This window comes from Pleurodeles waltl, chromosome 5, assembly GCF_031143425.1.
Source record: "Pleurodeles waltl isolate 20211129_DDA chromosome 5, aPleWal1.hap1.20221129, whole genome shotgun sequence".
Lineage (NCBI taxonomy): Eukaryota > Metazoa > Chordata > Amphibia > Caudata > Salamandridae > Pleurodeles > Pleurodeles waltl.
The window spans coordinates 430,294,466-430,320,186 of NC_090444.1; the positions used below are offsets into that span (position 1 = coordinate 430,294,466).

General features: G+C 46.5%; 1 protein-coding gene across 1 annotated transcript in view; it reads left to right on the forward strand.

Moving 5' to 3' along the window:
• Positions 1 to 25,721, forward strand: part of LOC138295729 (golgin subfamily A member 6-like protein 7) — a 277,033-nt gene that overhangs the window by 71,128 nt on the left and 180,184 nt on the right. Inside the window, exons 2-3 of the mRNA XM_069234196.1 lie at positions 16,518 to 16,631; positions 18,432 to 18,518. Of these exons, the coding sequence (XP_069090297.1) occupies positions 16,593 to 16,631; positions 18,432 to 18,518 (126 nt within the window). The 5' untranslated portion in view covers positions 16,518 to 16,592. The remainder of the gene's footprint in view (positions 1 to 16,517; positions 16,632 to 18,431; positions 18,519 to 25,721) is intronic.

The window sequence follows — 25,721 nt, forward strand, 5'->3', positions numbered from 1 at the left end:
CACTGATGTCTGCTCCTGTCCCTGCCGTGGAGCTCCCCTCGCCCTCCGTCCCACTGGTGGCTTCAGACTCCGTTGCTTCACCCTCCAGGGCCAAGTGGGTTGCAGCTCCCTCCTGATCCGGTGCCAATGCTCCTCTGCCTGATGATGCTATTGCACACAAGAACAGGGAGACCACAAAAAGGGGGGGGAGACAGAAGAAGGACATGCTCAGTGCATGCAACACCACTATCGTTGGCGGACACAACACACATGGCGCAGCCCTCTGCACTACGCCATGCACTGACAGTTCCTAGAAATTTCAGCTGCCATGGGGTACGAGGCCTAAGACCAATTGATGCACACCTGGAAGTCACAGGAGCCTGACTAGGTGTAGATGGCTCTTACCACTGGTGGGGTTGGGGTGCCACATAGCCTGCCTCACAAGTGACCTTGCCTACCAAGTTCGTCCTGGCCTAGGGGAACCCACTGCCCACCTCCCCCACCCAGACACCTCGTAATGTGCACAGAGTCAGCTGAATGAGAGTGTACTGACCCCTTTATGGCTGCTGTGATGCCCTCAAGTGCCCATCCAACTCCAGATAGGCCACCGCCAGGATCCGGAACATCAGGGGGGTCATGGTGCGACGGGCACCCCTCCCACGTTGGGAGGCCATCCCCAGCTGGGCCTCCGCCGTCTTCTTGCTCCAGAGGCGCAGGTCCTCCCATCTTTTCCGGCAGTGGGTGCTCCGTCTGTGGTAGACCCCCAAGGTCCAAAGGTCCTTGGCGATGGCACGCCAAATACCCTTCTTCTGGTGGGCGCCGACCTAGAGGAATGGTACAGGGGGAAAGGAAATTACTTACCCGTCCGGACCGTCATACTCATTGCCCACCAGTTCCCACCCATGCCCTGATGCACATACACTCACCATCCGCACATGCAGGCCTCAGCCCCCCCATGTATCTTCCATCCACACCACTCTAAACATGCATTGCCCATGCAGCATGCTCACAGTGTACTCACCTGTTTGTCTGGAGGACCGTACAGTTGCGTGTACTGGGGGAGGATCCCATCCAATAGTTTCTCCAACTCCTCCGAAGTGAAGGTAGGGGCCCTTTCCCCAGACACATTAGCCATTGTCGCTTCCAGACAAAGGTCACAGCAGCACTTGGAGTGCAGGTCCTCTCCTGTTGAAGGTCAGGTATCAAGTGAGGGAACAGATAGAAAATGGCGGTCACGTCCGCAGCGGTGCGTACCGTCACCGCCGGCGTACATCGTCATTGGCTCCTGGGAGCCATAGGCCCCAATGTTAACCAATGCAGAATTGCGCCGCGGTCTTCGACCGCCCATCGTGACGGTGTACAACGCCAGCGCAGTTACCTCATATCCCCTTGCCCCACCTTACAGGTCAGGCAGCCGCCATTTCAGGAGGCCACATGGGATGAATGTTAACTGCGTCACACCTATCTGGGTCGGGAATATAGACAGATATCTCTGCATTGCGGATTAATAACGTTTCTGCAAATAACAAATTGTGATACCTCAGTGTTGGATGACTCTCTGCTCAGTGTTCTCCTCCATAGGATATATGGCAGCATCCTCCGGTGTACAGACCCCTGGTGGACCTGTGGACAATGGAAGAGAGACACATCCTAGTCACATACAGGCTTGATTGTGCAACAATCCACGAACTGTGTGCCCAGTTGGAGCCAGACCTGATTTCATCTATCCACCATCCCACAGGAATCCCCCCTCTAGTGCAGGTCCCTGTTGTTGTTGGGGTGGTGGGTTATCCTGGGGTCCCTGTAGTGGTGGACACACAGCTGATTGGCGTGTCCTGGGGACGGAGTTATGGGCCCGCTGGGTGAGTGCTGTGCTGGTGTTTCCAGAGGGGGGAAGGTCTGTAGTGGCCTGTGCCTGTGTGAGGGGAACCGACTGTCCAGAGGACCCGATGGTCCGGGCTGGTCATCTAGATCCAGTTGGACAGAGCTGCTGTCATCACTGTGGGCCTCTTCTGTGGGTGGAGTGGACATGTCTGGACCTTCCTGTCTGGTGACGTTGGGTAGGGGTCCTGCAGGGGTGGAAAGGCATGATTATTGCATCTGTGTGTGCCATGGTGTGCAATGGGTGGGTGACCATGTACCCCAGTGCTGGCATTCCTGTGTGGGAGCTTGTGTGATGATGGTTTAGGGGGGTGCATGGCTATGTGCAGTGTGCATGCTTTAGTGATGGGTGTCCATGCTTTGTTGTTGCATGCAGGGCTTGGTGTTGGGATGGGTGGTTTGTGATATTGGTACATTTGTGAGGAGTTGGTGTGATGGGGGTGAGGGCGAGGGTGGGGGTATGTGATAGCATGCAGGTAGGTTGGGGGATGTAATAGTAAAGCTTTGACTTACCAGAGTCCATTCCTCCAGCTACTCCTGCGAGGCCCTCAGGATGCAGAATCGCCAATTCCTGCTCCTCCCATGTTGTTAGTTGTGGGGGAGGAGGTGGGGGTCCGCCGCCAGTCCGCTGAACCGCCAGGTGGTGTCTTGAGACCATGGAACGCACCTTCCCCGTAGGTCGTTCCACCTTTTCCTGATGTCCTCCCGATTTCTTGGGTGTTGTCCCACTGCGTTGACCCTGTCCACTATTCTTCGCCATAGCTCCATCTTCCTTACAAATGGATGTCTGCTGCACCTGTGATCCGAATAGGTGTGGCTCTACCCGGATGATTTCCTCCACCATGTGTAGGAGGCTGGACTGGCTTGTAGTGAGTACCAAGGGGTACTTGCACCTTGCACCAGGCCCAGTTATCCCTTATTAGTGTATAGGGTGTCTAGCAGCTTAGGCTGATAGATAATGGTAGCTTAGCAGAGCAGCTTAGGCTGAACTAGGAGACGTGTGAAGCTACTACAGTACCACCTAGTGTCATATGCACAATATCATAAGAAAACACAATACACAGTTATACTAAAAATAAAGGTACTTTATTTTTATGACAATATGCCAAAGTATCTTAGAGTGTACCCTCAGTGAGAGGATAGGAAATATACACAAGATATATATACACAATAGCAAAAATATGCAGTCTAGTCTTAGAAAACAGTGCAAACAATGTATAGTTACAATAGGATGCAATGGGGAAACATAGGGATAGGGGCAACACAAACCATATACTCCAAAAGTGGAATGCGAACCACGAATGGACCCCAAACCTATGTGACCTTGTAGAGGGTCGCTGGGACTATTAGAAAATAGTGAGAGTTAGCAAAATAACCCTCCCCAAGACCCTGAAAAGTGAGTGCAAAGTGCACTAAAGTTCCCCTAAGGACAAAATAGTCGTGTTAGAGGGAAAATGCAAGGAAAACACAAATCAGCAATGCAACAACGATGGATTCCTGACTGAGGGTACCTGTGGAACAGGGGGACCAAGTCCAAAAGTCACAAGCAGCTCGGAGATGGGCAGATGCCCAAGAAATGCCAGCGGTTGGGGCAAAGAAGCTCTTACTAGGCTGAAGAACTGTGAATACTGCAGGAACGACAAGGGCTAGAGACTTCCCCTTTGGAGGATGGATCCCCCACGCCTTGGAGAGTCGTGCAAAAGTGTTTTCCCGCCGGATGGACGCCAACAAGCCTTGCTACACGCAAATCGTGCGTTTGGCGTTTTTGGACACTGCTGGGGCCCAGGAGGGACCAGGAGGTCGCAAATTGGACCTGCAGAGAGAGGGGACGTCGAGCAAGACAAAGAGCCCTCACTGAAGCAGGTAGCACCCGGAAAAGTGCCAGAAACAGGCACTACGAGGATGCGTGAAACGGTGCTCGCCGAAGTTGCACAAAGGAGTCCCACGTCGCCGGAGACCAACTTAGAAAGTCGTGCAATGCAGGTTAGAGTGCCGTGGACCCAGGCTTGGCTGTGCACGAAGGATTTCCGCCGGAAGTGCACAGGGGCCGGAGTAGCTTGCAAAGTCGCGGTTCCCAGCAATGCAGCCCAGCGAGGTGAGGCAAGGACTTACCTCCACCAAACTTGGGCTGAAGAGTCACTGGACTGTGGGGGTCACTTGGACGGTGTCGCTGGATTCGAGGGACCTCGCTCGTCGTGCTGAGAGGAGACCCAAGGGACCGGTAATGCAGCTTTTTGGTACCTGCGGTTGCAGGGGGAAGATTCCGTCGACCCACGGGAGATTTCTTCGGAGCTTCTGGTGCAGAGAGGAGGCAGACTACCCCCACAGCATGCACAAGCAGGAAAACAGTCGAGAAGGCGGCAGGATCAGCGTTACAGAGTTGCAGTAGTCGTCTTTGCTACTATGTTGCAGGTTTGCAGGCTTCCAGCGCGGTCAGCGGTCGATTCCTTATCAGAAGGTGAAGAGGGAGATGCAGAGGAACTCGGCTGAGCTCATGCATTCGTTATCTAAAGTTTCCCCAGAGACAGAGACCCTAAATAGCCAGAAAAGAGGGTTTGGCTACCTAGGAGAGAGGAAAGGCTACTAACACCTGAAGGAGCCTATCAGCAGGAGTCTCTGACGTCACCTGGTGGCACTGGCCACTCAGAGCAGTCCAGTGTGCCAGCAGCACCTCTGTTTCCAAGATGGCAGAGGTCTGGAGCACACTGGAGGAGCTCTGGACACCTCCCAGGGGAGGTGCAGGTCAGGGGAGTGGTCACTCCCCTTTCCTTTGTCCAGTTTCGCGCCAGAGCAGGGGCTAAGGGGTCCCTGAACCGGTGTAGACTGGCTTATGCAGAATTGGGCACATCTGTGCCCAACAAAGCATTTCCAGAGGCTGGGGGAGGCTACTCCTCCCCTGCCTTCACACCATTTTTCAAAGGGAGAGGGTGTCACACCCTCTCTCAGAGGAAGTTCTTTGTTCTGCCATCCTGGGCCAGGCCTGGCTGGACCCCAGGAGGGCAGCTGCCTGTCTGAGGGGTTGGCAGCAGCAGCAGCTGCAGAGAAACCCCAGGAAGGGCAGTCTGGCAGTACCAGGGTCTGTGCTACAGACCACTGGGATCATGGAATTGTACCAACAATGCCAGGATGGCATAGAGGGGGCAATTCCATGATCATAGACATGTTACATGGCCATATTCGGAGTTACCATGGTGAAGCTACATATAGGTAGTGACCTATATGTAGTGCACGCGTGTAATGGTGTCCCCGCACTCACAAAGTTCAGTGAATTGGCTCTGAACAATGTGGGGGCACCTTGGCTAGTGCCAGGGTGCCCTCACACTAAGTAACTTTGCACCTAACCTTTACCAGGTAAAGGTTAGACATATAGGTGACTTATAAGTTACTTAAGTGCAGTGTAAAATGGCTGTGAAATAACGTGGACGTTATTTCACTCAGGCTGCAGTGGCAGGCCTGTGTAAGAATTGTCAGAGCTCCCTATGGGTGGCAAAAGAAATGCTGCAGCCCATAGGGATCTCCTGGAACCCCAATACCCTGGGTACCTCAGTACCATATACTAGGGAATTATAAGGGTGTTCCAGTAAGCCAATGTAAATTGGTAAAATTGGTCACTAGCCTGTTAGTGACAATTTGAAAGTAATGAGAGAGCATAACCACTGAGGTTCTGGTTAGCAGAGCCTCAGTGAGACAGTTAGGCACCACACAGGGAACATATACATGCACACCTATGAGCACTGGGGCCCTGTGTGACAGGGTCCCAGTGACACATACATATAGGCCACAAACCTATGAGCACTGGGGTCCTGACCAGCAGGATCCCAGTGACACATAACAACCATACTGAAAACATAGTGTTTTCACTATGAGCACTGAGGCCTGGCTATCAGGATCCCAGTGAGACAGTGAAAACAGTGACAAACACCCTGACATACACTCACAAACAGGCCAAAAGTGGGGGTAACAAGGCTAGAAAGAGGCTACCTTCTCACACCATGACCCTGAGCTCCTCCTCAGAGAACCTGGGGTGTCTTTGAGGTGCCATGATGTGGTGTGGATGATTTGTGAGGTGGTGTCTGTTGTGATGTGTGAGGGGATGTGTTGGTGTGTGTTGTTTGAGGTGCGTGGATGTTGTGTAAGTTATGGTAGTAAGGGTTTGTGGGTAATGTGGGTGTGTGTTTTATATTGGATTGGGTGTGTGGGAGTGGTGTGTGTATGTGTATCAGGTGTGTGTAATTTGAATTGTCCAATGTGGTTGTGTTTTGTAAGTGTGTGTGTATTTTGAGCGCGGCGGTGTGTACCACCAATGGTTTACCACGGTTGATTCGTGGGTTGTGATAGTGTGCGCGTATTCTTGTTGGCGTGACGGTGTCTGTTTTGGTATCGCCAGTTTATCACTGACCTTTGGTGTGGCAGACTTGTGTGGGTGTCTGTATTGTAGCGGATTCCGAGCTGTGGGTCGTAATACCTGCAGCGGAATTCCGCTGCCGCAGCGGTATGTTGGCGGTCTTCTGCACAGCGGTAAGCGGGATTTACCGCCAGGGTTGTAATGAGGGCCTATATCTCACTTTGATATAGTATATACAGAGCAAGCTTCCTACATCTGGTGTCTCTTATTCCAGCTAGGATGTCATTAAGTTTGTCCAAAGGAGTGGTGGCGTTTCCACTGTCCACTTGCTATGTGTGAAGAAGGTCTTCTTTTGGTTGATTGCCACCAGCTTTCATTGATTTTGCAGACCCGAGCCAACTGTAGTTAGGTAGCTAGAGACAGGGAGTGGGTGAGGGACTTCTCTACAACCACAAGGATTCTTGTGCTACCACTCACTGCACTTTTTTATTTTTATCATAGTGTGGCTCCTAAATTACAGGGACCGTGATTGCATTTTCTGGCTGCCGGGGAAACAAGCACTTCCCAGTTTGAGCACCATAGGATATACATATATCTGTACTATATCAAAAAGGTCCAGGGATCCAGGAAGGGCTTCATGGAGGTGAAGGCTAAGCTATGCTCAATGGGTGTCCGTTACATCCTCCTGTATCCTGTGCTTCTCTACAACCACAAGGATTATTGTGCTGCCACTCACTGCACTTTTCAATGTAACATTTTTATGTATAGTTTCGGATTTAGGTGTGAGAGCACATTGTGTGGTGCAAAATTGTGTGCTGGTCTGCCCGACATGCCATGCAGGAGGGTGCTCTCCATGTCACCCCTACTGCGCCATAGAACAGGGTGATTAGATGCCATCCTTTCACCCACTGGAGCAGCCAGCCAAGCACCTGGGAGAGTTGAGGCGCTGCCGGGAACCCAGCCCATACTTCCCTCACAGTGTTTTCCAATTTGGAATAATGAAGAAAGTAGTATGGTCCCAACCCAAACACCTCCTTCATCTCCTTACAGGTGAGAAAAACCTTCCGCCACTGTGCATCCTCCCAGTCTGCATTGTTCCATGGACATATCTTTGTCTGTTGCACAAAACAGAGCCAGGTCTTATAGAAAGAGCTCCCTGTCAAAGGGGGCTCTACGCATCACCTTCGTAATCACAGCTTACCATATTATCGCAATCTGTTTTACCAAGTATGGAACTGGGTGTTCAGAATGCCCCCTCTCATTAATAGTCACACCAGCGTATCCCCATTCAACATACCTGTGTACACTCTCTTCCCAGTTGTCAGTCAGTCAACAATCTTGCTACATGCTGCAGTGTTGCAGCATAATGTTAAGTCCGTAAATCTGCGAGGGCTAGTCCCCCATCCTCCAAGTCATGTTTGAGGACCAACAGTGCCACCCTGCTGCGTAGCCCCGCCCATACCAGTGAAATGAGCAAGCTATCCAATTTACAGAAGAATTCAGGCCTAAGCGGGAACAATGCATTCTGAACTAGGTAAAGGCACTGAGAAAGGAAGGAAGACCATCTTTGTCACTGATAGGGGAAGTCAGGACCAGAAAGCTATGGATGCCTCCAGCCTTTCCAGGAGAATGTCAACATTCAAGTGTCGAAAGACAGCCTCAGTGTGAGCGATCTTTATGCCTCCCATTGGAGACACAGCTCCGGAAGTCGATGTGGTGCCATCCCAATCAGGCTCCCAAACGGGAACAGCAGTGAGCTACTGACATTAAACCCAGAGCCCAGATACTTGTCCAATGGCAGTGAGTAAGCCCAGTAAAATCGTGACCGAGCATTCCGGAGTGTAAACAAAAATGAGTGCGTAGTCCGCATATAAGGAGACCACATGTAAAGAGCTCCCAACTCAGATCCCCCACTACTCCAAGTCCCTGCATAACATCAAGGCCAGGGGCTCAACTGCAAGAGCAAAAATCAGTGGCAACAGGGGACAGCCTTGTGAAGTTACCCTCTGAACCACCCACGGCTCTGAGAAAGCACCCCCAACTCTGACACGGACCATAGAGCCAGTGTATAGAAGTCTCACACAGCTGCAAAATACAGCCCCATATCCCATATAATTTAGAACGACAGCAGGTAAGCCCATTCCATGGTATCAAAGGCTTTTTCTAAGTCTAAAGGGACCAGAGCCAGTTCCTGTTTATTAGTGATGGTCTCATGGAGCATGTGAGTGAGCCTGCAAAAATTAAATGCAGTGCTACGTGCAGGCATAAAGCTGCATTGATCTTCATATACTAACCTTCGAACTACCCCTACCAGTCTATTCGCGAGTATCTTGAACAGTATCTTATTATCCGAATTGAGCATAGTAAGGGGTCTATATGAGGAAGGGTCTGCAGCATCCCCTCCTGGTTTCGGCATAAGGCAGACAACTTCCTCCCTCATAGTTGGTGGAAGAATACCCTTCCCCCGTGCTTCCTGGAATACCTCTAGCAGTCTTTCTTTTAGTATTGTGGAATCAGCGTGATAGAATTCCACGGGGAATCAATCCCCTTCAGGAGCCTTAGATTTGTTAAGTGCCTTGATGGCCTCCCCTAAGTTCCTCCAGAGTGATCTCCCTCTCCAGTTCTGGCACACGGTCTGGCTTGAGAGTGGACAACCCCACACTGCCCAGGAATTTCTCTATTCTCCCTTGAGGGTCCACCTCTGGGGCCTGTTACACCCTCTTAATGTGGCCCACAAAGTGTAAGGTGGTTTGACAACTGTTCACCAGATCACCACTAGGTGTACAAACATTAAGTATAGAAGGGATCATGCCTGATTTATCCCCTCCCTATGAAGGCGCTGATGGTATGCTCACAACATGCATTTATCTAAAGTGTCCCAAATACACAGCACCTCCCTGTGGAGCCGGAGCTCCTCCACTCGCGCCTCCAGTGTAGTCAAGTCAGAGCTCTGAAAATCCTACAAGTGGCGATCCCATCCCACAAGGTCCGCCTCCAGCTGTCTCCAAACCACACATGTGATACCAATAGAGGCTCCTCTCATCACTGCCTTGAGGGCCTCCCAGTCTAGAGCCCTGGAGGTGGCAGTTCCCCAGTTAACTGATAAGAAGTCCATGAGAGAAGTTGCCAATACCTTGCGGCACATTGCATCCACCAGGAGTTCGGAAGGCATGCACCATCTGCGCTCACGACGTAGGGTGTCCCCCCATCGCAGGCGCAGCTGTACCGGAGTATGGTCCAATAAATATCTTCCTAAGTAAGACACCTCATGCAATCTCCTGGGGTCCACCCCAGCAATTAACAGGCAGGCCAACCAACTATAAGTGGTGTGCGTGAGTGAGTAGCAGGTGTATTCACAACCTCCTCGAGTGTAAGACTCACCAACTATCATAGAACACCAGATTACACAAAAGCATGGCAAGTGACTTGGTCATTAGAGGTTTGATTCCATATTTGGGGGCATACTGGTCCTTCTCACCATCCAGGATGCAGTTAAAGTCTCCCACCTATATCACTTGGCTCCCCATACTGTCTTCCAGCAGATTCTACATACAGTCAGTGGCGCCCCAGATCTTGGGGAGCCACTAGCACCCGGTGCGCTCTTTCAGTTGCAAACATGGGAGATCATCCAGCTGGTTTGAGCTCATCCCGAATCCAGTGTTCCACAAATGCCTCAGTGGGAACCCAGCGAGGTGAACATTATTGTGACGTGACCTGCACTCAGCATCCTTGACCCGCGCCTCAAGAGTCCTGGATTTGGAGATAACCATGGCTTGTTGCTTCTTTAGTTTGGCCACTTCGAAATGCAGCTCATACATTGAGCCCTCTGCCATTCGAACCTTGTCCGACACTTTCTGAAGGTTAGCTCTGAGGAGATTAAGTTCCAGTGCCGCTGTCTCTATTTGCCCCTCGAGAGCCACTTTTGACCCCTGTATGGCTGCAAGCAACTCCGCGCTTGGTGTTCCCTCAGCAGGTGCACCATGACCAGAATCCTCCCTCTGACCAGCCTGTTGTGTTTGTGACTGAGGGAGGAGGGTGGGTTGCAGTAGTATACTGCTCCATAGTATTCTCCTGAGGGGGAGCCGCCTGTTTATTTCTCTCCTTGTGGGTACCACCGGGTGAGGACCTCACAGCCACTCCATGCCAAGTAATGGGACACTGGTTTTTCAGGTGTCCAGCACATGCCTCACACAACTCCAAGCACAGTAGGACCCATTCAAGCAACATTGCCACACCCTGTCACAAATATAAGGGTGACAAGCTGCTGCATCCAGCACAAAAGAAAGAACACACAGGGTCAGGCGCACTCAGGGGTACAACGACACACATCCGCAAGTTAACAGGGCCTGCATCTCCCATTTCTGGCCTGCCGATCAGTGTCTCCCACCAGCGACCAAGTGTCAGTTCAGGCGCAGTCCCTTGAGGGTATTCAGGGCACCCCCGAATGATCACCCCTGAAGCCACAGGTCCACCTTGCAGGCCCCTATCCGCGCCATCCAATTAAGTCTCTGTGTCTCCCCGGGGGCCACCCAGAGCACTGTTGAGGGCTTGCAGGCCCTCTCTGTGTCCAGCCAAGTGAGAAGGTGACCAGCACCACAGTACACCTCAGATGCTCCGTGCAGAGGGGTCAATAGTTATGGAGGGAGAGTGAGGAAGGTCAAGCGATCCCACCAACCAAGCCTATCTTATGAGCTGTCCCCTATGGGCTGATGGACTCCCAAAGGCAGATGCCCTCCAGCGCCATCACACAAACAACAGGGTCGCCCCGTGACTCGAGGCCTTCGGCTACCCAGGCCGCAGCAGAATTAGAAGGCCCACCGCAGGCTGCATCACACTATTCGCAGTAACCGCTCCATACCCCTCCAGTCCGCTCTGCCTCCTCACCAGCTAAGAGCTGCTCAGGGATGCATGCTTCTTGCTATCAGGGCCGGTTATGGGAGGGAACATAAGCGTGGTCCTGTGGCCTCCGCAGGCCCTCACAGCCACCTCACCCTTACTCGTCCCAGCAGCCTCGTCTCCGCTGAATTCCTCCCACTTAGGGTACAGGGGGTGCACAGACCCAGACACTGCCCTAGTGTGACACCCTGGAAATGAAGATACAGCAGGATATTGAAGGATTAGGTCGGGCCGCGAGGAGCTCCCTTAAAGCGGGTCCCGGTGGCCATCTTGCTTTGCCACGGCCCTGTGTCCATTTAATGTTAACATTTTGATGAAGGCACATTTGTTGCAGTTAATGCATTTTGTTGACTTTTATTGATGTAATAACTCTGCATGGAAAAAATATATCATCATCATCATCCCTCTCTATGGTGATTTTGTGTGTAAAAATGGCTAGGTTGTAGGTATGGTTTTTCAAGTGTAGAAAAAGCTGAAACATAATTGAACCCAACATTGCAGTTGATGAAAATTCCATAAAACATTAATCCAGAACGAGTCCAAAACTGCCTTGTGAAAGGTAGTCCCGCGTTTGACCTGCCTCGTGTGTGTTTGGGTGTTGAACTTGGCTTGCCAGTGTGGAGAACGGGCCAGTTACTGACAGGCTGCTGAAACTATTATTTGGCGCCCATTGTGTGGAGTGGCAGCGCCGGGCCTGTTTCTTCGTCGCCAGAGTGAAATAATAGGTTTTACATGACTGTGTACTCCGGAGAGGAAGTTCAAATGAGTTACGATCAGTTAGTCAGGCAGCTCACTGGCTTGGTTACATTCCTGCATATCTCAGAACAATTCCCTCTTGTAAAATCTAAGCTTCATTTATACATTGAGGTAGAATGCTTCACATAGCAGACTGCTAGCAATACAAGCAAACAAAAGGAAGCTTGCCTTTTTGTGGGGAGCCAAATGAGAAGCAGATTTTTTTGTCTTCCTGTAATACACGAATCTACTGTTTTTGCAAGAATTAGGAGTTCCTGTTCTTGAAGGGAAACTCCAGGCTTCACACAAATATTTTTGCCTTAAGAGTCCACTGTACTGGGGTCGTTATTACCGTCTTTCTCTACCATGTTTAAACAGTAAGCGCTGAGTCATCATTATGCAGTGGCATACTGTACTGCCAACCCGAAAGCTAAGATTACCTCCGCAGTAAAACTGCGGCTGTACCACAGCTGCGACACTGACTTTCTGTACTTCAATATTGCAGCAGAACTCAGCATGGCTGCACCCGTGTCTGGTCAGATTCATAGTTTGCACAGAGCAGAGTCAGATCTAACAAAAGTTCCTATTTGGCTCATATTCCAATTGGAATGCAGCACAACATGGCACCCGTAATAAGAATTTTCTGGGGATTGTGTGGGAGAAAGCTTCCTTTTCTCTCACCCTCTATGCTTGTATAACTCGTGCCATAGGGTACTATAACTCACGCCCCTCCATGCACAGTTTTTTCTTCAATAATTTAACTGCTAATGTTTCATTTATATTTTAGATGACATTATATAAGTTGTCATGAGTGCTGTAATACCTGGGTTAATTAGCAGTGCATTGCGAGGGCGTGAGTTATAGTTACCTTAGGGCGCACGTTATAGTTACTTGAAATAACTATAACTGCTGAATTTCTATGGGTTTGTGCCAGTAAATTCAGAACCTAACTATAACGTCCCTGTAACATTTCTTTTTTTCAGTGAATTTCTATGTTTTTTTAATGTAAAGTAATTTTAGTTTCCATACATTAATTCAACCACCGCTGTACATGGGAGTTGGCTGCAGGCCCTGTGTCAACCCCCTTTGAACACCCAACCCCGCGCCAGGTACAACTTATAGCCATGCACAGCGGGGGTTGGCTGCAGGGCCTGGCCTGCGGGCAACCCTATAACCCCCCAACCCCACCCATACATGGTCTTTGGCCGTGCGCGACAGGGATTGGCCACACAGCCTGGCCTGTGGCCAGGCCTTGCAACCAACCCCCTACAATCGCCCAACCGTGTGCCATCTGAAGGCCATGTACAGCGGGCATTGGCCATAGAACCTGGCCTGTGGCCAAGCCTTGCAACCATCCCCCTATAACCACCCAGTTTTTTCAGACATTTAGGAATGATATATTTAGAATGAGATATTTTAAGACAAAGTGTAAAGAAAAATGTATTTGTCAAGTAAAAAGAGTGCGATTACATGTCAGTATATACCTTAAATATTTGAACTTGAAAAGTAATTAAAGCAGGAATGTGACTACTGACGCACCTACATAGATCTCTCAACCTTCAAAGACCTTAACCTCTGGGCCACAGGTGACTCTTTGCAATGCAGTTTCCAGATATACATATGACGTTCAACCCAAAGATTTTGATGGCAAAAAAGACATAAATGTTCCTTCACTAGGAATGTTTAACTGTCAAAACACTAGTAAAAAACCAGGCACACTGCTTGAGATACCAGGATTATGAACCTTCAACCTACTGAGTTCAATAGCTTTACCAGTAGGGCAGAAGTGATTCTGTTCTTTTTGCAACAAAAGATAATTATAGCATTCAAACCAAACATCTTGAAAGTGGGATACTTTGGAATCATTGTTTACAGAGACCATTGCAATAGCAATCTCTCTTTCTCTTCTATCCCATTATGGGATGCAATAGAGAGAGAGAGAGAGAGAGAGAGTGATAGGACTGCGGTGGGAGCCAGAAGGCCCTGCGATCCTAGCCGGCTTCCTGCATCTTGCGGAAGCCAGTATTGCTCCTGCAAGCAGGGAGCTACTTCAAATAACATTTTCACGTGCAGGGAAACAGATGAAAACTCTGCTTTCTGCAAGCGGGAGCTGTTTGACAAAAAGTAGAGATATGTTTGCTTTTGCTGTCAGCTCTCACCAAAGCAAAAGCAAACAGCTACCTCCCGAGGGTGGGCATCTTCGGAGATAGCAGTAGCCAGCCCTGGGGGGTGGCGGTCTCCAGGGCCATCTATGGCTCCACAAGAGGGACTGCGCCCCCCCCCCCCATCATTGAATTTAGCCCTGGTGAGGTGGTGGTCCCTGGGGCTGGGGGGGCTGCGACAGACCCCTATATTAATTTATTTTAGCACCGGGGACTTGGCGGACCACGGGTACGCAGGGGGTCAAAAAGCAGTTTCCCAAGGAGGTGGCAGTCCCTGGGGCTTTCATAAGCCCTAGGAGCGGGCACCGTGCGCCCCCTCCTATTTGTTTGGTATGCCTCTGGGTCCTGGCTCACCAGGTGGACAAAAAAAGCAAGTGTGTGAGACCATGCTTGCTTTTTAAAGAAAAAATCATGGTGAAATTTGCGGATTTGCTTAGATTTTCACCATGATTAAAAAAAAAATACTTTAAAGCATTGGTGGGAGTTCCTGGGGGACCCATGCACCAAGTCTAGGGGGTAGGGTAACAGTTCTCTGTCCCGTTTTCTTTTTTTTCTCCTTTTTTTCTTTAAGACTCGGCTGAAGTTGAGTCCCAAGATGGCTGCCAAGACCTCCCGGGTAAAGTGTTGGCAGCCAATCAAATCTCTGTACAAGATCAGGATTATTCGCAAAGCCTTTGCACCTCCAGATATACAAATTTGGTTTTCTCTTAATGATTCAAAAACTACTGAATGGATTTACATCAAATAGCGAAAAGCACTCTGTCTGAACCAACAGCTACCTTCTGCCAAATTTGCTGTAATACCGTCCAGCAGTTCGGGCAGTAGTCGTGTCTAAAATCCCTATGGAAATTAAAATGGGAAATTAAATTTTTACCCCTCCACCCCCCTTTCTTTTTTCCTGGCCACTGCTTGATGGATCACCCAGACACTTTCCATGCACCGCAAGATTCTCCGGCATACTTATTTTAGCAACATTTTGTGAAGATTTGTTAAATGGCGCCACAGATATAGGCAAGTAAAAAAATGTTTTTTTCAGTGGAAACTAGATCCAAATTATAACTACCCATTGATGACTGCCAGTAGGTAATATTGTATATATATATATATATATATAGAGAGAGAGAGAGAGAGAGAGGACTCTTGGGACAGATGCCCTGGAAAGTGTCCTAGACATGTTTGCACAAAGTCATTGCTAATCGTCAAGCAGTGTGCAAATAGTGCAGCAGTGAAGGGGTCAGTTAGGTTTGCTTGCAGGATTTTCCTACAAGCCAAATACTTTAGCTGAGATTTTAGCGGCATATTAAGATTATTCGAAGGCCATCGCCTCTTGTCCTCTGACCACGCTTATAATGACAGGTAGTCTCTCTCGGTTGGAAGACTTGACGCTCCAGTTTGGTACAAATAAGGGAGACAGATTCTAATGGTACTTCTGGTCAAGCTACTGGAGAAAGGGATTTGAATTTAATGCTGGCTTTTATTAGAAGCTAGTAACATTCCGAACTTAGTAGTAGCAGGCCTTGAAGAAGTGTTGGTGGCCAACAACTTGTTGGCCCAGCCTCTGCCAAGGAGAGGTTCTGTTCAGTAGGTACCAGGTTTACATGGGTGTTGTACAGGAATAGGTGCAAGATTTTATGGTTTTTGAAATGCAACTGAAACAGCATGTCCTCCTCAGTGATAAGAGTGCCCACATTCGCCGTCTGCATCTCTGTGTGCTCTCACTAGAGTGTTGTAAATGTATGGTTCAATTTTTCCTTGTGTTTACTTACATGTGTTATTGATTGTGCCAAGCTGTTATTCATGTTCACACTGTCCTTTCGCCCTCGGAAACTGGCTTTGGTCGGCATGAGAAATTAAATCGAATGAAATCACAGGGCCGGAGAGCCTAATTGTTGGTGACTGAGTTGTAAGCCCTTCATTTCCGTTATGATAAAATGTGTTTTTTATGTGTGGTTCACTAAAAGTACATTTAGGAGTTCTATATCTTTAATTTTCATAAAGGTACATTTTCTTCGGGAGCCAAAAAAACAGTAAGCTGTGTACTGAAATGTAAACAATTCATAGATTTTCACGTGTGTATGTCTGAATAGTGTGTCCTGGGCTTTTTTCACATCGAGTTTGGACACAGCGTTTTTCAATACTAAAGTAATATGGGCAAAATGTGAAAAGCTGATAGGCATGTTTTCCACTAGTAATGACTGTGTGGGTGCCATCCACATTCCAATTGGACCTCCCTGATCGTATTCTGGGAACTTTTATGTAACCACTTCTCAGACTTCATTATTATAATAATAGAAAAGACATCTTACGGGTGGATTTTCCATGGTTGTAGGTGGGACTTCGGGGTCTGTCATACCTCCAATATTGTTTCTGTAAGTATTTAGGAATTCTGGCCCTAAATCTAACTTTATTCGATTATTCCCTTATCTAACGACAGCAAAAGGTTCTGTGAAGGATGTTCTTAATGTCAACCATTGTTCAAAAATAAACCAAATGAAAATTATTTTTGTATTGGTTTTCAGATATGGAAGGTTGGACCATACATTTTATCGCTCCCAGAGATTTTGTGCGGATTTGACACCTTTAACAGATGAAGCATGAAAACCACATTAACGCCGGATAGCACGCCAGAGCAGGTAGAACGTGACACTTTTGGTTTTCGTTTTACGGTGACATCAGTTATAAAGAGGATTAACAGTAGTTCATTCAATAAGCTTATGTAGGCATCAACCTGTTAGGATTCGTGGTGTGTAATGATGCAAAGGGTTTCCTCCGCATCATCACAAACATTGCAAAGTTTAAAAAGTGAATAGCCAGAAAAATCTTGAAAGCTAAATAGATTTGAGGTAGAAAGGATCTGCAAAAAAAGATCTTCGTTAGAAATCTTTTTGCAAGGAGATGCTTTGACAATTTTTTCATGGAATGCTTCTTGCCTATGCGAAATAGGGCGACAATCAGAAAACTGGCAAAGTTGACAGGGATGAAGGGATTTGCTGCCTTTTCCCAAGTGTATCTAACTTAACTTACAAATAACATAGCAGTTTGCGAGATCGGTGAGTCAAACTTAGTGCATTAAACACAATTTGGCTTGGAACTGGCAGCCAGTGCAACTGTTTCAATGAAGCAGGCAGTTAGTCTACAGGTTTCAGGTTTAATATAATTCCCTGCTTTCATTTTCTACATCTGTAATTGCCGCATGACCCTAGTCAACTGATTCATGGGACTGACATTTCCAAATTCTATGCAACAGAGGATCAAGGCCTATCCAGTGAAGTCATGAGCCCCGGGGAGATGCAGGGTCATGGTTTTGGGAAGGTGGTAGTGGAGATTATATGTTTTCACAAATAGCTGCACTCAACCATCTCCTGCAAGTCTCTAGCACATAACCATTCCCTCGGCACCATTAAAGGATAATAATTTTCAGTTGCATCCAGTGCTTAATTTGAGCCAGTGTTTTCTGCTGCTCGGCACTGACACTTAACTGTCGGCACCGGCACTAATGACAGTTCTCACATGGTGGCTGTCTAATTTTGGAATGAGCACAAAAACGGTTGTTTAATAATTTTGACTAACACCAGTGGCCCAAGCTATTCTTATAGCTTTGGGCAATCTAGAAAAGTCTGAATTGTCACACTGGTAGGCATGTCATGATTAGCAGTTGTGTTGGTACAGTTATTGGAAGCGCTGGCAGGAGCAACGTGTGGTGCACGCTGCAGTGACCTCCCGACGAGGGCCTTGGCACTTTTAGTTTTTTTTTTAATTAAGCACTGCTTGCATCCGTTTTTGCAGCTCAAGCAAGAAGTCATAAACTGCTTTGGGCAAATGGAAGGGATCAATGAGGGTTTCTTCCCTCGCGTCCTTTGTGACAGATCTAACTTGCTGCTAATTTGAGAAAGGTAGGACTAGAAGAACAATAGTCATCCTAAAAGTCAGACTTTTTTTATGCCCATATCTTATCCAGATACCAAGTAAAATGCTGACTCTAATCCTGTAACTGTTGTGCTGTTTCTAGAAGTTTTTGTTTTCAATTGGCATTAAAGTATTTGCTCAGGTCTATCTCTGTAGAACACATCAATTGTTCTGTCTTTATTGCAGAGTGAAATAACTCCATCAGTATTCTATTCTTCCTTCATGTATAAGTCACTCGGTTCTTAGTAGTGCGCTACTGAAGGTGAATCTGTTTGAACCAATACATCTGTGTCCTTGTGATCTACTTTGTATTTTTTGTGTTGGCATGGAGTAACATTTGCACTTATTTTACTTTAATGTCTACTACAAACTTTGATAGACAGGCAAGAGTGCACTGTGTACCTTTTACATTAAGAGGAATTACATTGTATTAGGTACATTGTAGGCTTGACTCTCTTGAGTTAAAGCCTACTGTAGATTACTTATTCCAAATTAAACTGATTTTTGTCCTGCATTTGCTTTCAAAGAGAAGTAGTGCCTTCTCATCCCAGAAGAATCCCAGGAGAAAAGAGAATGGATCGTCTGCTGAGAACACTGGTGGCAGAAATGTGAAGGTAAGGCTTCTGGAGTACCGCTATTATGCTAGATCAACCATAAAGTTAAATTGAATAGGGTACACTGTTCCACAGGGAAGAAAGCAGGTCAGGAAGGCACTCTTAAGAGTAGAAGACAGAGCCCTACCGGTGTTATGCCGCATCATAGGGACTGCACCTCGTCGGACTGGTGGTGCAATGTCCTACGGGCCCCTCAAGGGGGTTCCTTGCCAGAGATCCTTTTAAAGGTGTGCTGTGGTTAAGCGTAGGAGTAGATTCAGACCTATGATGAGAAAGAAGAAGCTGGAGTTGTGGATTAAAATTGGCTCTAGACCCTACCAACTGTATGTTTATTTTCTACCAGGGGTCTAGGTCAAGGTTAAAAACAGGGGGAGTGGAGGAGGAAATAATGTTTCTGCACTCTACCAAAAAAGGAGGTGGGGAAAGGGAGAATCATTCCTTCTACCCTAGAAAAAGGTCGACATGTTTCACACCTATAAAGTCCTTAAGGATCAACTGGCGTTTCTCCAGGACCAAAAAACTCCTAAGCTTCTCTAAAGAACACCAAAGTGTGATATACGAGAAGGAAATGTAACTTACATAAAGAACTATGAAAAAAAAAACTATAGGTACTGACCTGCAAAAGCAAAACAGGAAAGAGAATTATACAATTACTTATGCCATAACATAAACATCCAGATTGTACAAAGACACTCTGTGAATCCATGGAAGCATGCTATGATTCAAGATGTCAGCCTGACTCATCGTGAACTCTCCACTTCAATGTATGGAGACACCATGAAGGGCTGAACACAATGAACTAGATATCTTACCTTCCTATATTAGGGAATGGGCCCCTTGGGAGAATGCAAGCTGCGGGACTACCCTGACCTTGAAATACAGAAAAGCTCACACATGAAAAAAAGGTAAGGTATAAGGCAAATTGCTTACAAAGACAATACGAATGGGGGATATGTAGTCATCTCCCTGTATGTAGAGGAAGTAAAGAACAACCCACTGTGTAAAAGGGGGGGACTGGGAGAGATATAGTCACCTCCCTGTATATGCAGGAAGTAAGGCACAAACCGCTGTATTCAATGGTAAAACACATTGGGTACCTGGGCAGGATTAATAATTTGTGGTAGCAACATACGATATGTGACAAAAATTGTACCCGCTATTCAAAACCCACTGGTTAGGCTGGCGTCAGTGTGCATGGAATGCAAATATAGGGTGTCTACAAGAATGCCATGCATTAGGACCAGGCCTTATGATGAGGCATGACACCCGTAGGATGTGTGAGGGCTCTGTCTTCTACTCTTAAGAGTGCCTTCCTGACCTGCTTTCTTCCCTGTGGAACAGTGTACCTAATTCAATTTGACTTAACTCTGGGAGTATGTGCACTGGACCAATTTAAAATCTCCCTGTCACTTTAGGATTTTGCAACCACAAAGTGAGTCATTTAGAACAAAATAAATATCTACTAGTAGACCATCTTTCATTACCCCTTAGTAGTTCCTTTGACAGCATTTCCGACTTGGATTGTTGTCATTGTCAGATAGCGAACTTAAAAAACAAAAATGTACCCAATTAGTTTTGAACATTCTTCTGTAGTTCACTCTCAAATGAACCCTTGACACAACTGCCCATAATGAGAATTTTTACAAGAGGCTATGTGTTCTTAAGCCACATCAAATGAATTTGACTATGACAAGTAACTTTATCTGGCAACTTAAAACATTTCAAATCAATGATTTTCAAAAGATTCACAATGTAACAAATTATCCTAGTCTTCCCTGCCATGATTAGGGATTGTATATCTTTCTTGCTGCCACTCAAATTAAGTGGCATCTCACTTGATTTTTTGAGCCGAGACCACTTAACAGAAATCGTCCTAGTTGGCATTCCTCATTCTGTGGCCACTTTTCACAAACTTCTTTGAAAGTGTTGGCAATAATGTATAATTTCAATTTCCAATTTGCTCACAAAATACTTTGTTCTGCTTTTTTGAAGATTAGAAAATGTCTATTTTACTTATTGCTTACAGAAATATTTTGCGTTTAAGGTTTAGTGCTTGTACATCTTCCTCTTGAGTGCCTTTCAATCATCTGAATATATGCTGCAATATATATTGCCCTGCTATAATTTTGTATCTGGAATATTGACTGTCATTATATCTTGAGGTCCAGATCAGATATATTTACTATTTTTAACTTCATGGCTATGTTCTTAGAACATAAAAAACATATATAAAAAGAGAACGTAAATATCATTCATCTGAAGAAAGTAAACAACTGCTATCCTAACTAGGCTAACAAAGACATGTATTTGCTATCTTTTATGAAACACATTCACTTTTTCAGGCAATAATCAAAAGAGCTTTGAAAGAAACATGCACAGCTTTTTGCTCACCATGGGAAATATCTTATCCCTACCCCACAAACGTGGTCCAAACCATTACAATGCTCTGCCACTCTGCTGGTGCTTGCCATGGGATGACCAGCTCCGTTACTATTACAGACAATTTTCCATGGGGAAGAACATGTTGCATTCGACAAAGACTTGTCATGCTTTTATTTAGGCGAAGTGTTAAAACAATGGAGATTTTCTTAGCTTTAGTGAAAGAAAGTCTTGATTTTATTAAAACACGGAGGCGAGTATTATGCTATCTTCTCTTGCTTTAATTTGAAATAGCAGCCAAGATAAACTACAAGTCCCAGCAACCCAGCTGGGAAAACTACAAACATATGTCATACAGTAAGTAACCAATCAGAGTCATAGGTAAGTATAAACATATTGGCTGAGAGCAACAAGTCCTCTTTTCTTGCAGAGCAGTTAAGCCACTCTGAATAAAGGAACAATCAGGAATAAAATAGCACATGCCAGTAGAATTGAAAACAAAGCTTCAAAACGATATATTATATGAATAGTCTTTTGATCCAGATCCGGGATGAAAAGATCTTGAAGTAGAGTTCTCTCCTGTGTCAAGGCAGGTATGTCCATCGAAGTATGCTGATGGGTAGGAGAAAGTGCCTTAGGAAGTTTGGTTATTAGCGGTAGCTGTACCTGCTGAAAAAATAAAGGGAGGGTTAAACAGAAGAACAATAGCGGTGGGATAATACTCGCCTCCGTGTTTTAATAAAATCAAGACTTTCTTTCACTAAAGCTAAGAAAATCTCCATTTTATTACAAGCACGGAGGCTCCTATTATGCTAGTTCAAAGCATAGAAATAACAGCGTTAGCTACATGGGAAACAGGCTTACAATAAAAGGTTCTAAAGGTTGAGACATTTGACCAATCAGCTGATTTGAGAATGTCGCCCAAACTCAATCCTGCCCAATAGGCCTTGGAAGCCATAGCTCCTCTGGTGGAATGGGCCCCAAAAAGGGATATGTTGATCCCGGCTAGGTCCATCAGCCATTTGACCCAGCGAGCTAAAGTAGTGGAGGTGACAGGATTATGAGGGGATCTGAATGAGATAAGGAGTTTAGTTTCGGAAGACCATCTCAAATCTCTAGTTCTTGAAATATATTCTTTCAAACATGTTCCTACACATAAATTAGCCTGGTCCGGGAAATAAGGATAAAAAACAGACATTAAATTAGTTTTTGTTCTTCGTCTAACCTGAAAGAAAACACCTTGAGGAGTATACTGTACAGAGGTTACATCTAAGGCTCTAACGTCAGAAATACCTTTGAGAGAAACTAGACAGAGGAGAATAGTTAGTTTAGCAGAAAGAAACTTTAGCGATAAAAGAGAATTAGACGGTAGTGATAAAAGAAATTGTAAGATAACATTAACATCCCACATGGAATTGTATTTCGGTAAAGGGGGTTTGGTAAAGCGTATCCCTTTTAACAGTCGACAAACTAGAGGATGCTCGCCAATCGGTTTATTATTGACTCGGTCATGTTCCGCGGAAATTGCGGATCTGTACATGTTGATTGTTCTATACGCCTTGCCCTGGGCTGTCAAGGGAAGCTAAAAAGTTAACAACCAGGACTACATCTGCTGAAGCGGGATCGGCACCCCTGACCAGACACCAATTATTCCAGATTGACCAGGCTGACTTGTAAGCTTTGGTAGTGCCGGGAGCCCAGGCTTGACGTATGAAGCTTGCAGCTTCCTGCGAAATTCCTGGGGTTCTCCAGGCAGACCCGAAACCATCCATGCAACTAGCTGTAGAGTGTGATTGAGTATCAAATCGTGAGGTTGTCCTTGTGGATTCAGCAAAAGAGAGGGAAAAATTGGAAGAAGAACCTGGAAATCTACAAGTAGTTCGAGAGCTGAGGGAAACCAAGGCTGACCCTGCCAGAGGGGGGTAACCAAAAGTACTTTGGTGGATTGACGACGGACTTGCGCCAAAACTCTGGGAATCATTATGAAGGGAGGAAACGCATAGTTGGTTTGATTGGACCAGTCCTGTTGAAAAGCATTGGTGGCCAAAGCCAGAGGATCTGGCCGCCAACTGTAGAAGTGAGGGAGTTGAGAGTTTAAACGCGAGGCAAAAAGGTCGACGGAGAAGGGACCGAATCTGGAAGAGAGATTGTTGAAGATAGAAGGGTGAAGACGCCAATCGCTGGAGTCCTGAAGGTATCTGGAACACCAATCTGCGATCGTGTTCATGTTTCCCGGAAGGTATTCTGCTCGTAGGGAAATCTGGTTCTGAAGGCAAAATTCCCAAAGACTTTTTGCTAGTTCGGTGAGGGGTTTTGACCGAGTACCTCCAAGGTGGTTTATATACCGAACTGCTGAAAGGTTGTCCATCCGGAGGAGAATAGAACAACTTTGGCAAAGGTTTGGATCGCAAAGGAACCTGCAAGAATCTCTAAACAGTTTATGTGCAGAGATGACTCCTCTTTTGACCATAAACCTCCAGTCGAGAACTGAGCGCATCTTGCGCCCCAACCAGTCCGACTTGCGTTGGATTCTAAGACAAGATCTGGAGCTGTAGAGAATATTGCCCGGCCATTCCATGCGTCTAGGTGGTCGAGCCACCATTGGAGCTCGATCCGGGATTCGTGATCTAGCCGGATTAGGTCCTCGTATGTGAAACCTTCGCGGAGATGGCAGATTTTTAGGCGCTGCAGCGCTCGATAGTGAAGGGGACCTGGAAATATGGCCTGAATAGATGATGCTAAAAGGCCGATTATGCGGGCAAGACCTTTGATTGTAAGCTGAGATTTGTTGAGAACTGAATGTATTTCCTTCTTTATGTGGGAAATCTTTTGAGCCGGAAGATGAAGTGTAGCCTCGGTAGAGTCTATGAGAAACCCCAAAAATTCCATGTGGTGGGATGGAATGAGGTTGGATTTGTCCTTGTTTATCAGAAAACCTAGATTTTGAAGGAGGGACACCAACATATCTAATTGTTGTGTGAGTAAAGATCTGTCCTGGTGTAGAATTAAAAAGTCGTCTAAGTAAACAATAATTCGAACCCCTTGTGCTCTTAGGTGAGTTATCACCGGCTTTAATACCTTGGTGAAGCACCAAGGAGCAGAAGAGAGGCCAAAAGGAAGACACGTAAAGTGGTAAAATTGGTCCCTCCACTGGAATTGTAGAAATTTCCTGAAGGAATGATGAACCGGAATGGAAAGGTAAGCATCCTGTAAGTGTAAACGAACCATCCAATCGTTTGTTAATAACGAATCTCGAAGATGGAGAATAGTCTCCATCTTGAAATGGTAATAAACCACAAATTTGTTGAAAAACTTGAGGTTTATAACAGGACGAATTTTTTTTTTCTTTTTTTGGACCAAAAAAAGGGTAGTGGTGAAGCCTGAAGGATGAGGGAAACATGGCTCTATCGCGTGCTTGAGACTTAGAGAATGGATTTCTTGAGAGAGAAGAGTGTCTTGTTGTTTGGAAAAAATTAGAGGTTTTGGAGGATGATGTTGTAAAGGAGGAGAGTAGAGTTCTATATGATAGCCTGAGACTGTCTGTAGGACCCATGGATCTGCGGTTAAAGACTGCCAGTTTGTTATGAATAGTGCCGTCCGGCCTCCCACCAAATGGACCACAAAGAGGAGCGCTTACCTGAGTTCTGCGAACCTCTGGATCTGAAGCCACGTCTAAAGGAACGATACCTTTGAGGGTAGAACTGTGGTTTGTACTCCTGTTGGTAGGAAGCGGAGCCTCTGGTCTGGTTGACCGCACCTCTCTGGGTGTATCGGCCGGCAAAGAGGCTCCTGCCTTTGCTGGCTCTCCCAAAAACACGGGAATGAAAAATCTTTTGCATAGAAGACTGTGCCTTGTCCATAGAGGTAAAAGTTTGCACATATTTACTGAGCTCTTTGATAAAAGAATCTCAAAACAGTAAGCCGTTCGCTTCTGGACCCGTCTCCTTGGCGTCGAGAGTATTAAGTTTGGGATCGATTTTTAGAAGCAAACTTTTGCGTCTTTCTTGCGCCATTGAGGCGTTTGTATTGCCGAGTAGGCAAATCGCCCGTTGGGCCCAATTGGAAAGGATGACTGGGTCAACTTTCTTTCCTTCCATTCTGGCTTCTTCTGCCAAATCTAGAATCCTGGTGAGCGGGCCCGAGAGATCAAACAACCTGTCTTGGCAGTTGGTCCAGGCCCTGTCAACACCTTTCTTGGGATCTTTCCCAAATTTTGTGAAGAACATTATCATATTCGGATCAATGACAGGAGTATTAGTAATGTTGTTGGGAAGGGAAGGTCTAGGGCATTCGGATTTGAGTCTATTGCGTACCAATTTATCTAAGGGTTGACGAAGGTTCTTCAGAACATAATCAGAAACATGGTCACAGGGAGTCCATTCAGTGGAATTGGGGTGACGGATAAGGGACGGGTCAAACATCGGTTGACCTGCAAAATCCAGTAAGGAACTTTTTGGTTTAGCTTTAGAAGACTCTCCCAATGTATTAAGAGAAGTTTTACGCCTCTTCTCCACAGGCCCTGACCAGATCATTGTGTCTGGATCATCCTTATCCGTGTCGTTGTCAGATTCAGAATCGCCCATATCCTCATCTGTATCTCCCAAATTAGTGACCTGTATGGGAAAGGAAATACTGGAGGTGGACGGTTGATTAGGGACGTTTTTTGACGGAGAGTCAGGGTTAACATCTGCCTTATCTGTTTTTCTTTTCCTTTTGGTAGGGGTAGCCGAGGATATTAAACGTTTAATAGAAGCTTCAAATGTCTTGGAAAAATCTGAAATTGAGGAGGAAACCGCTTTCTGGACCGAGTCCTGAATAAAGGAA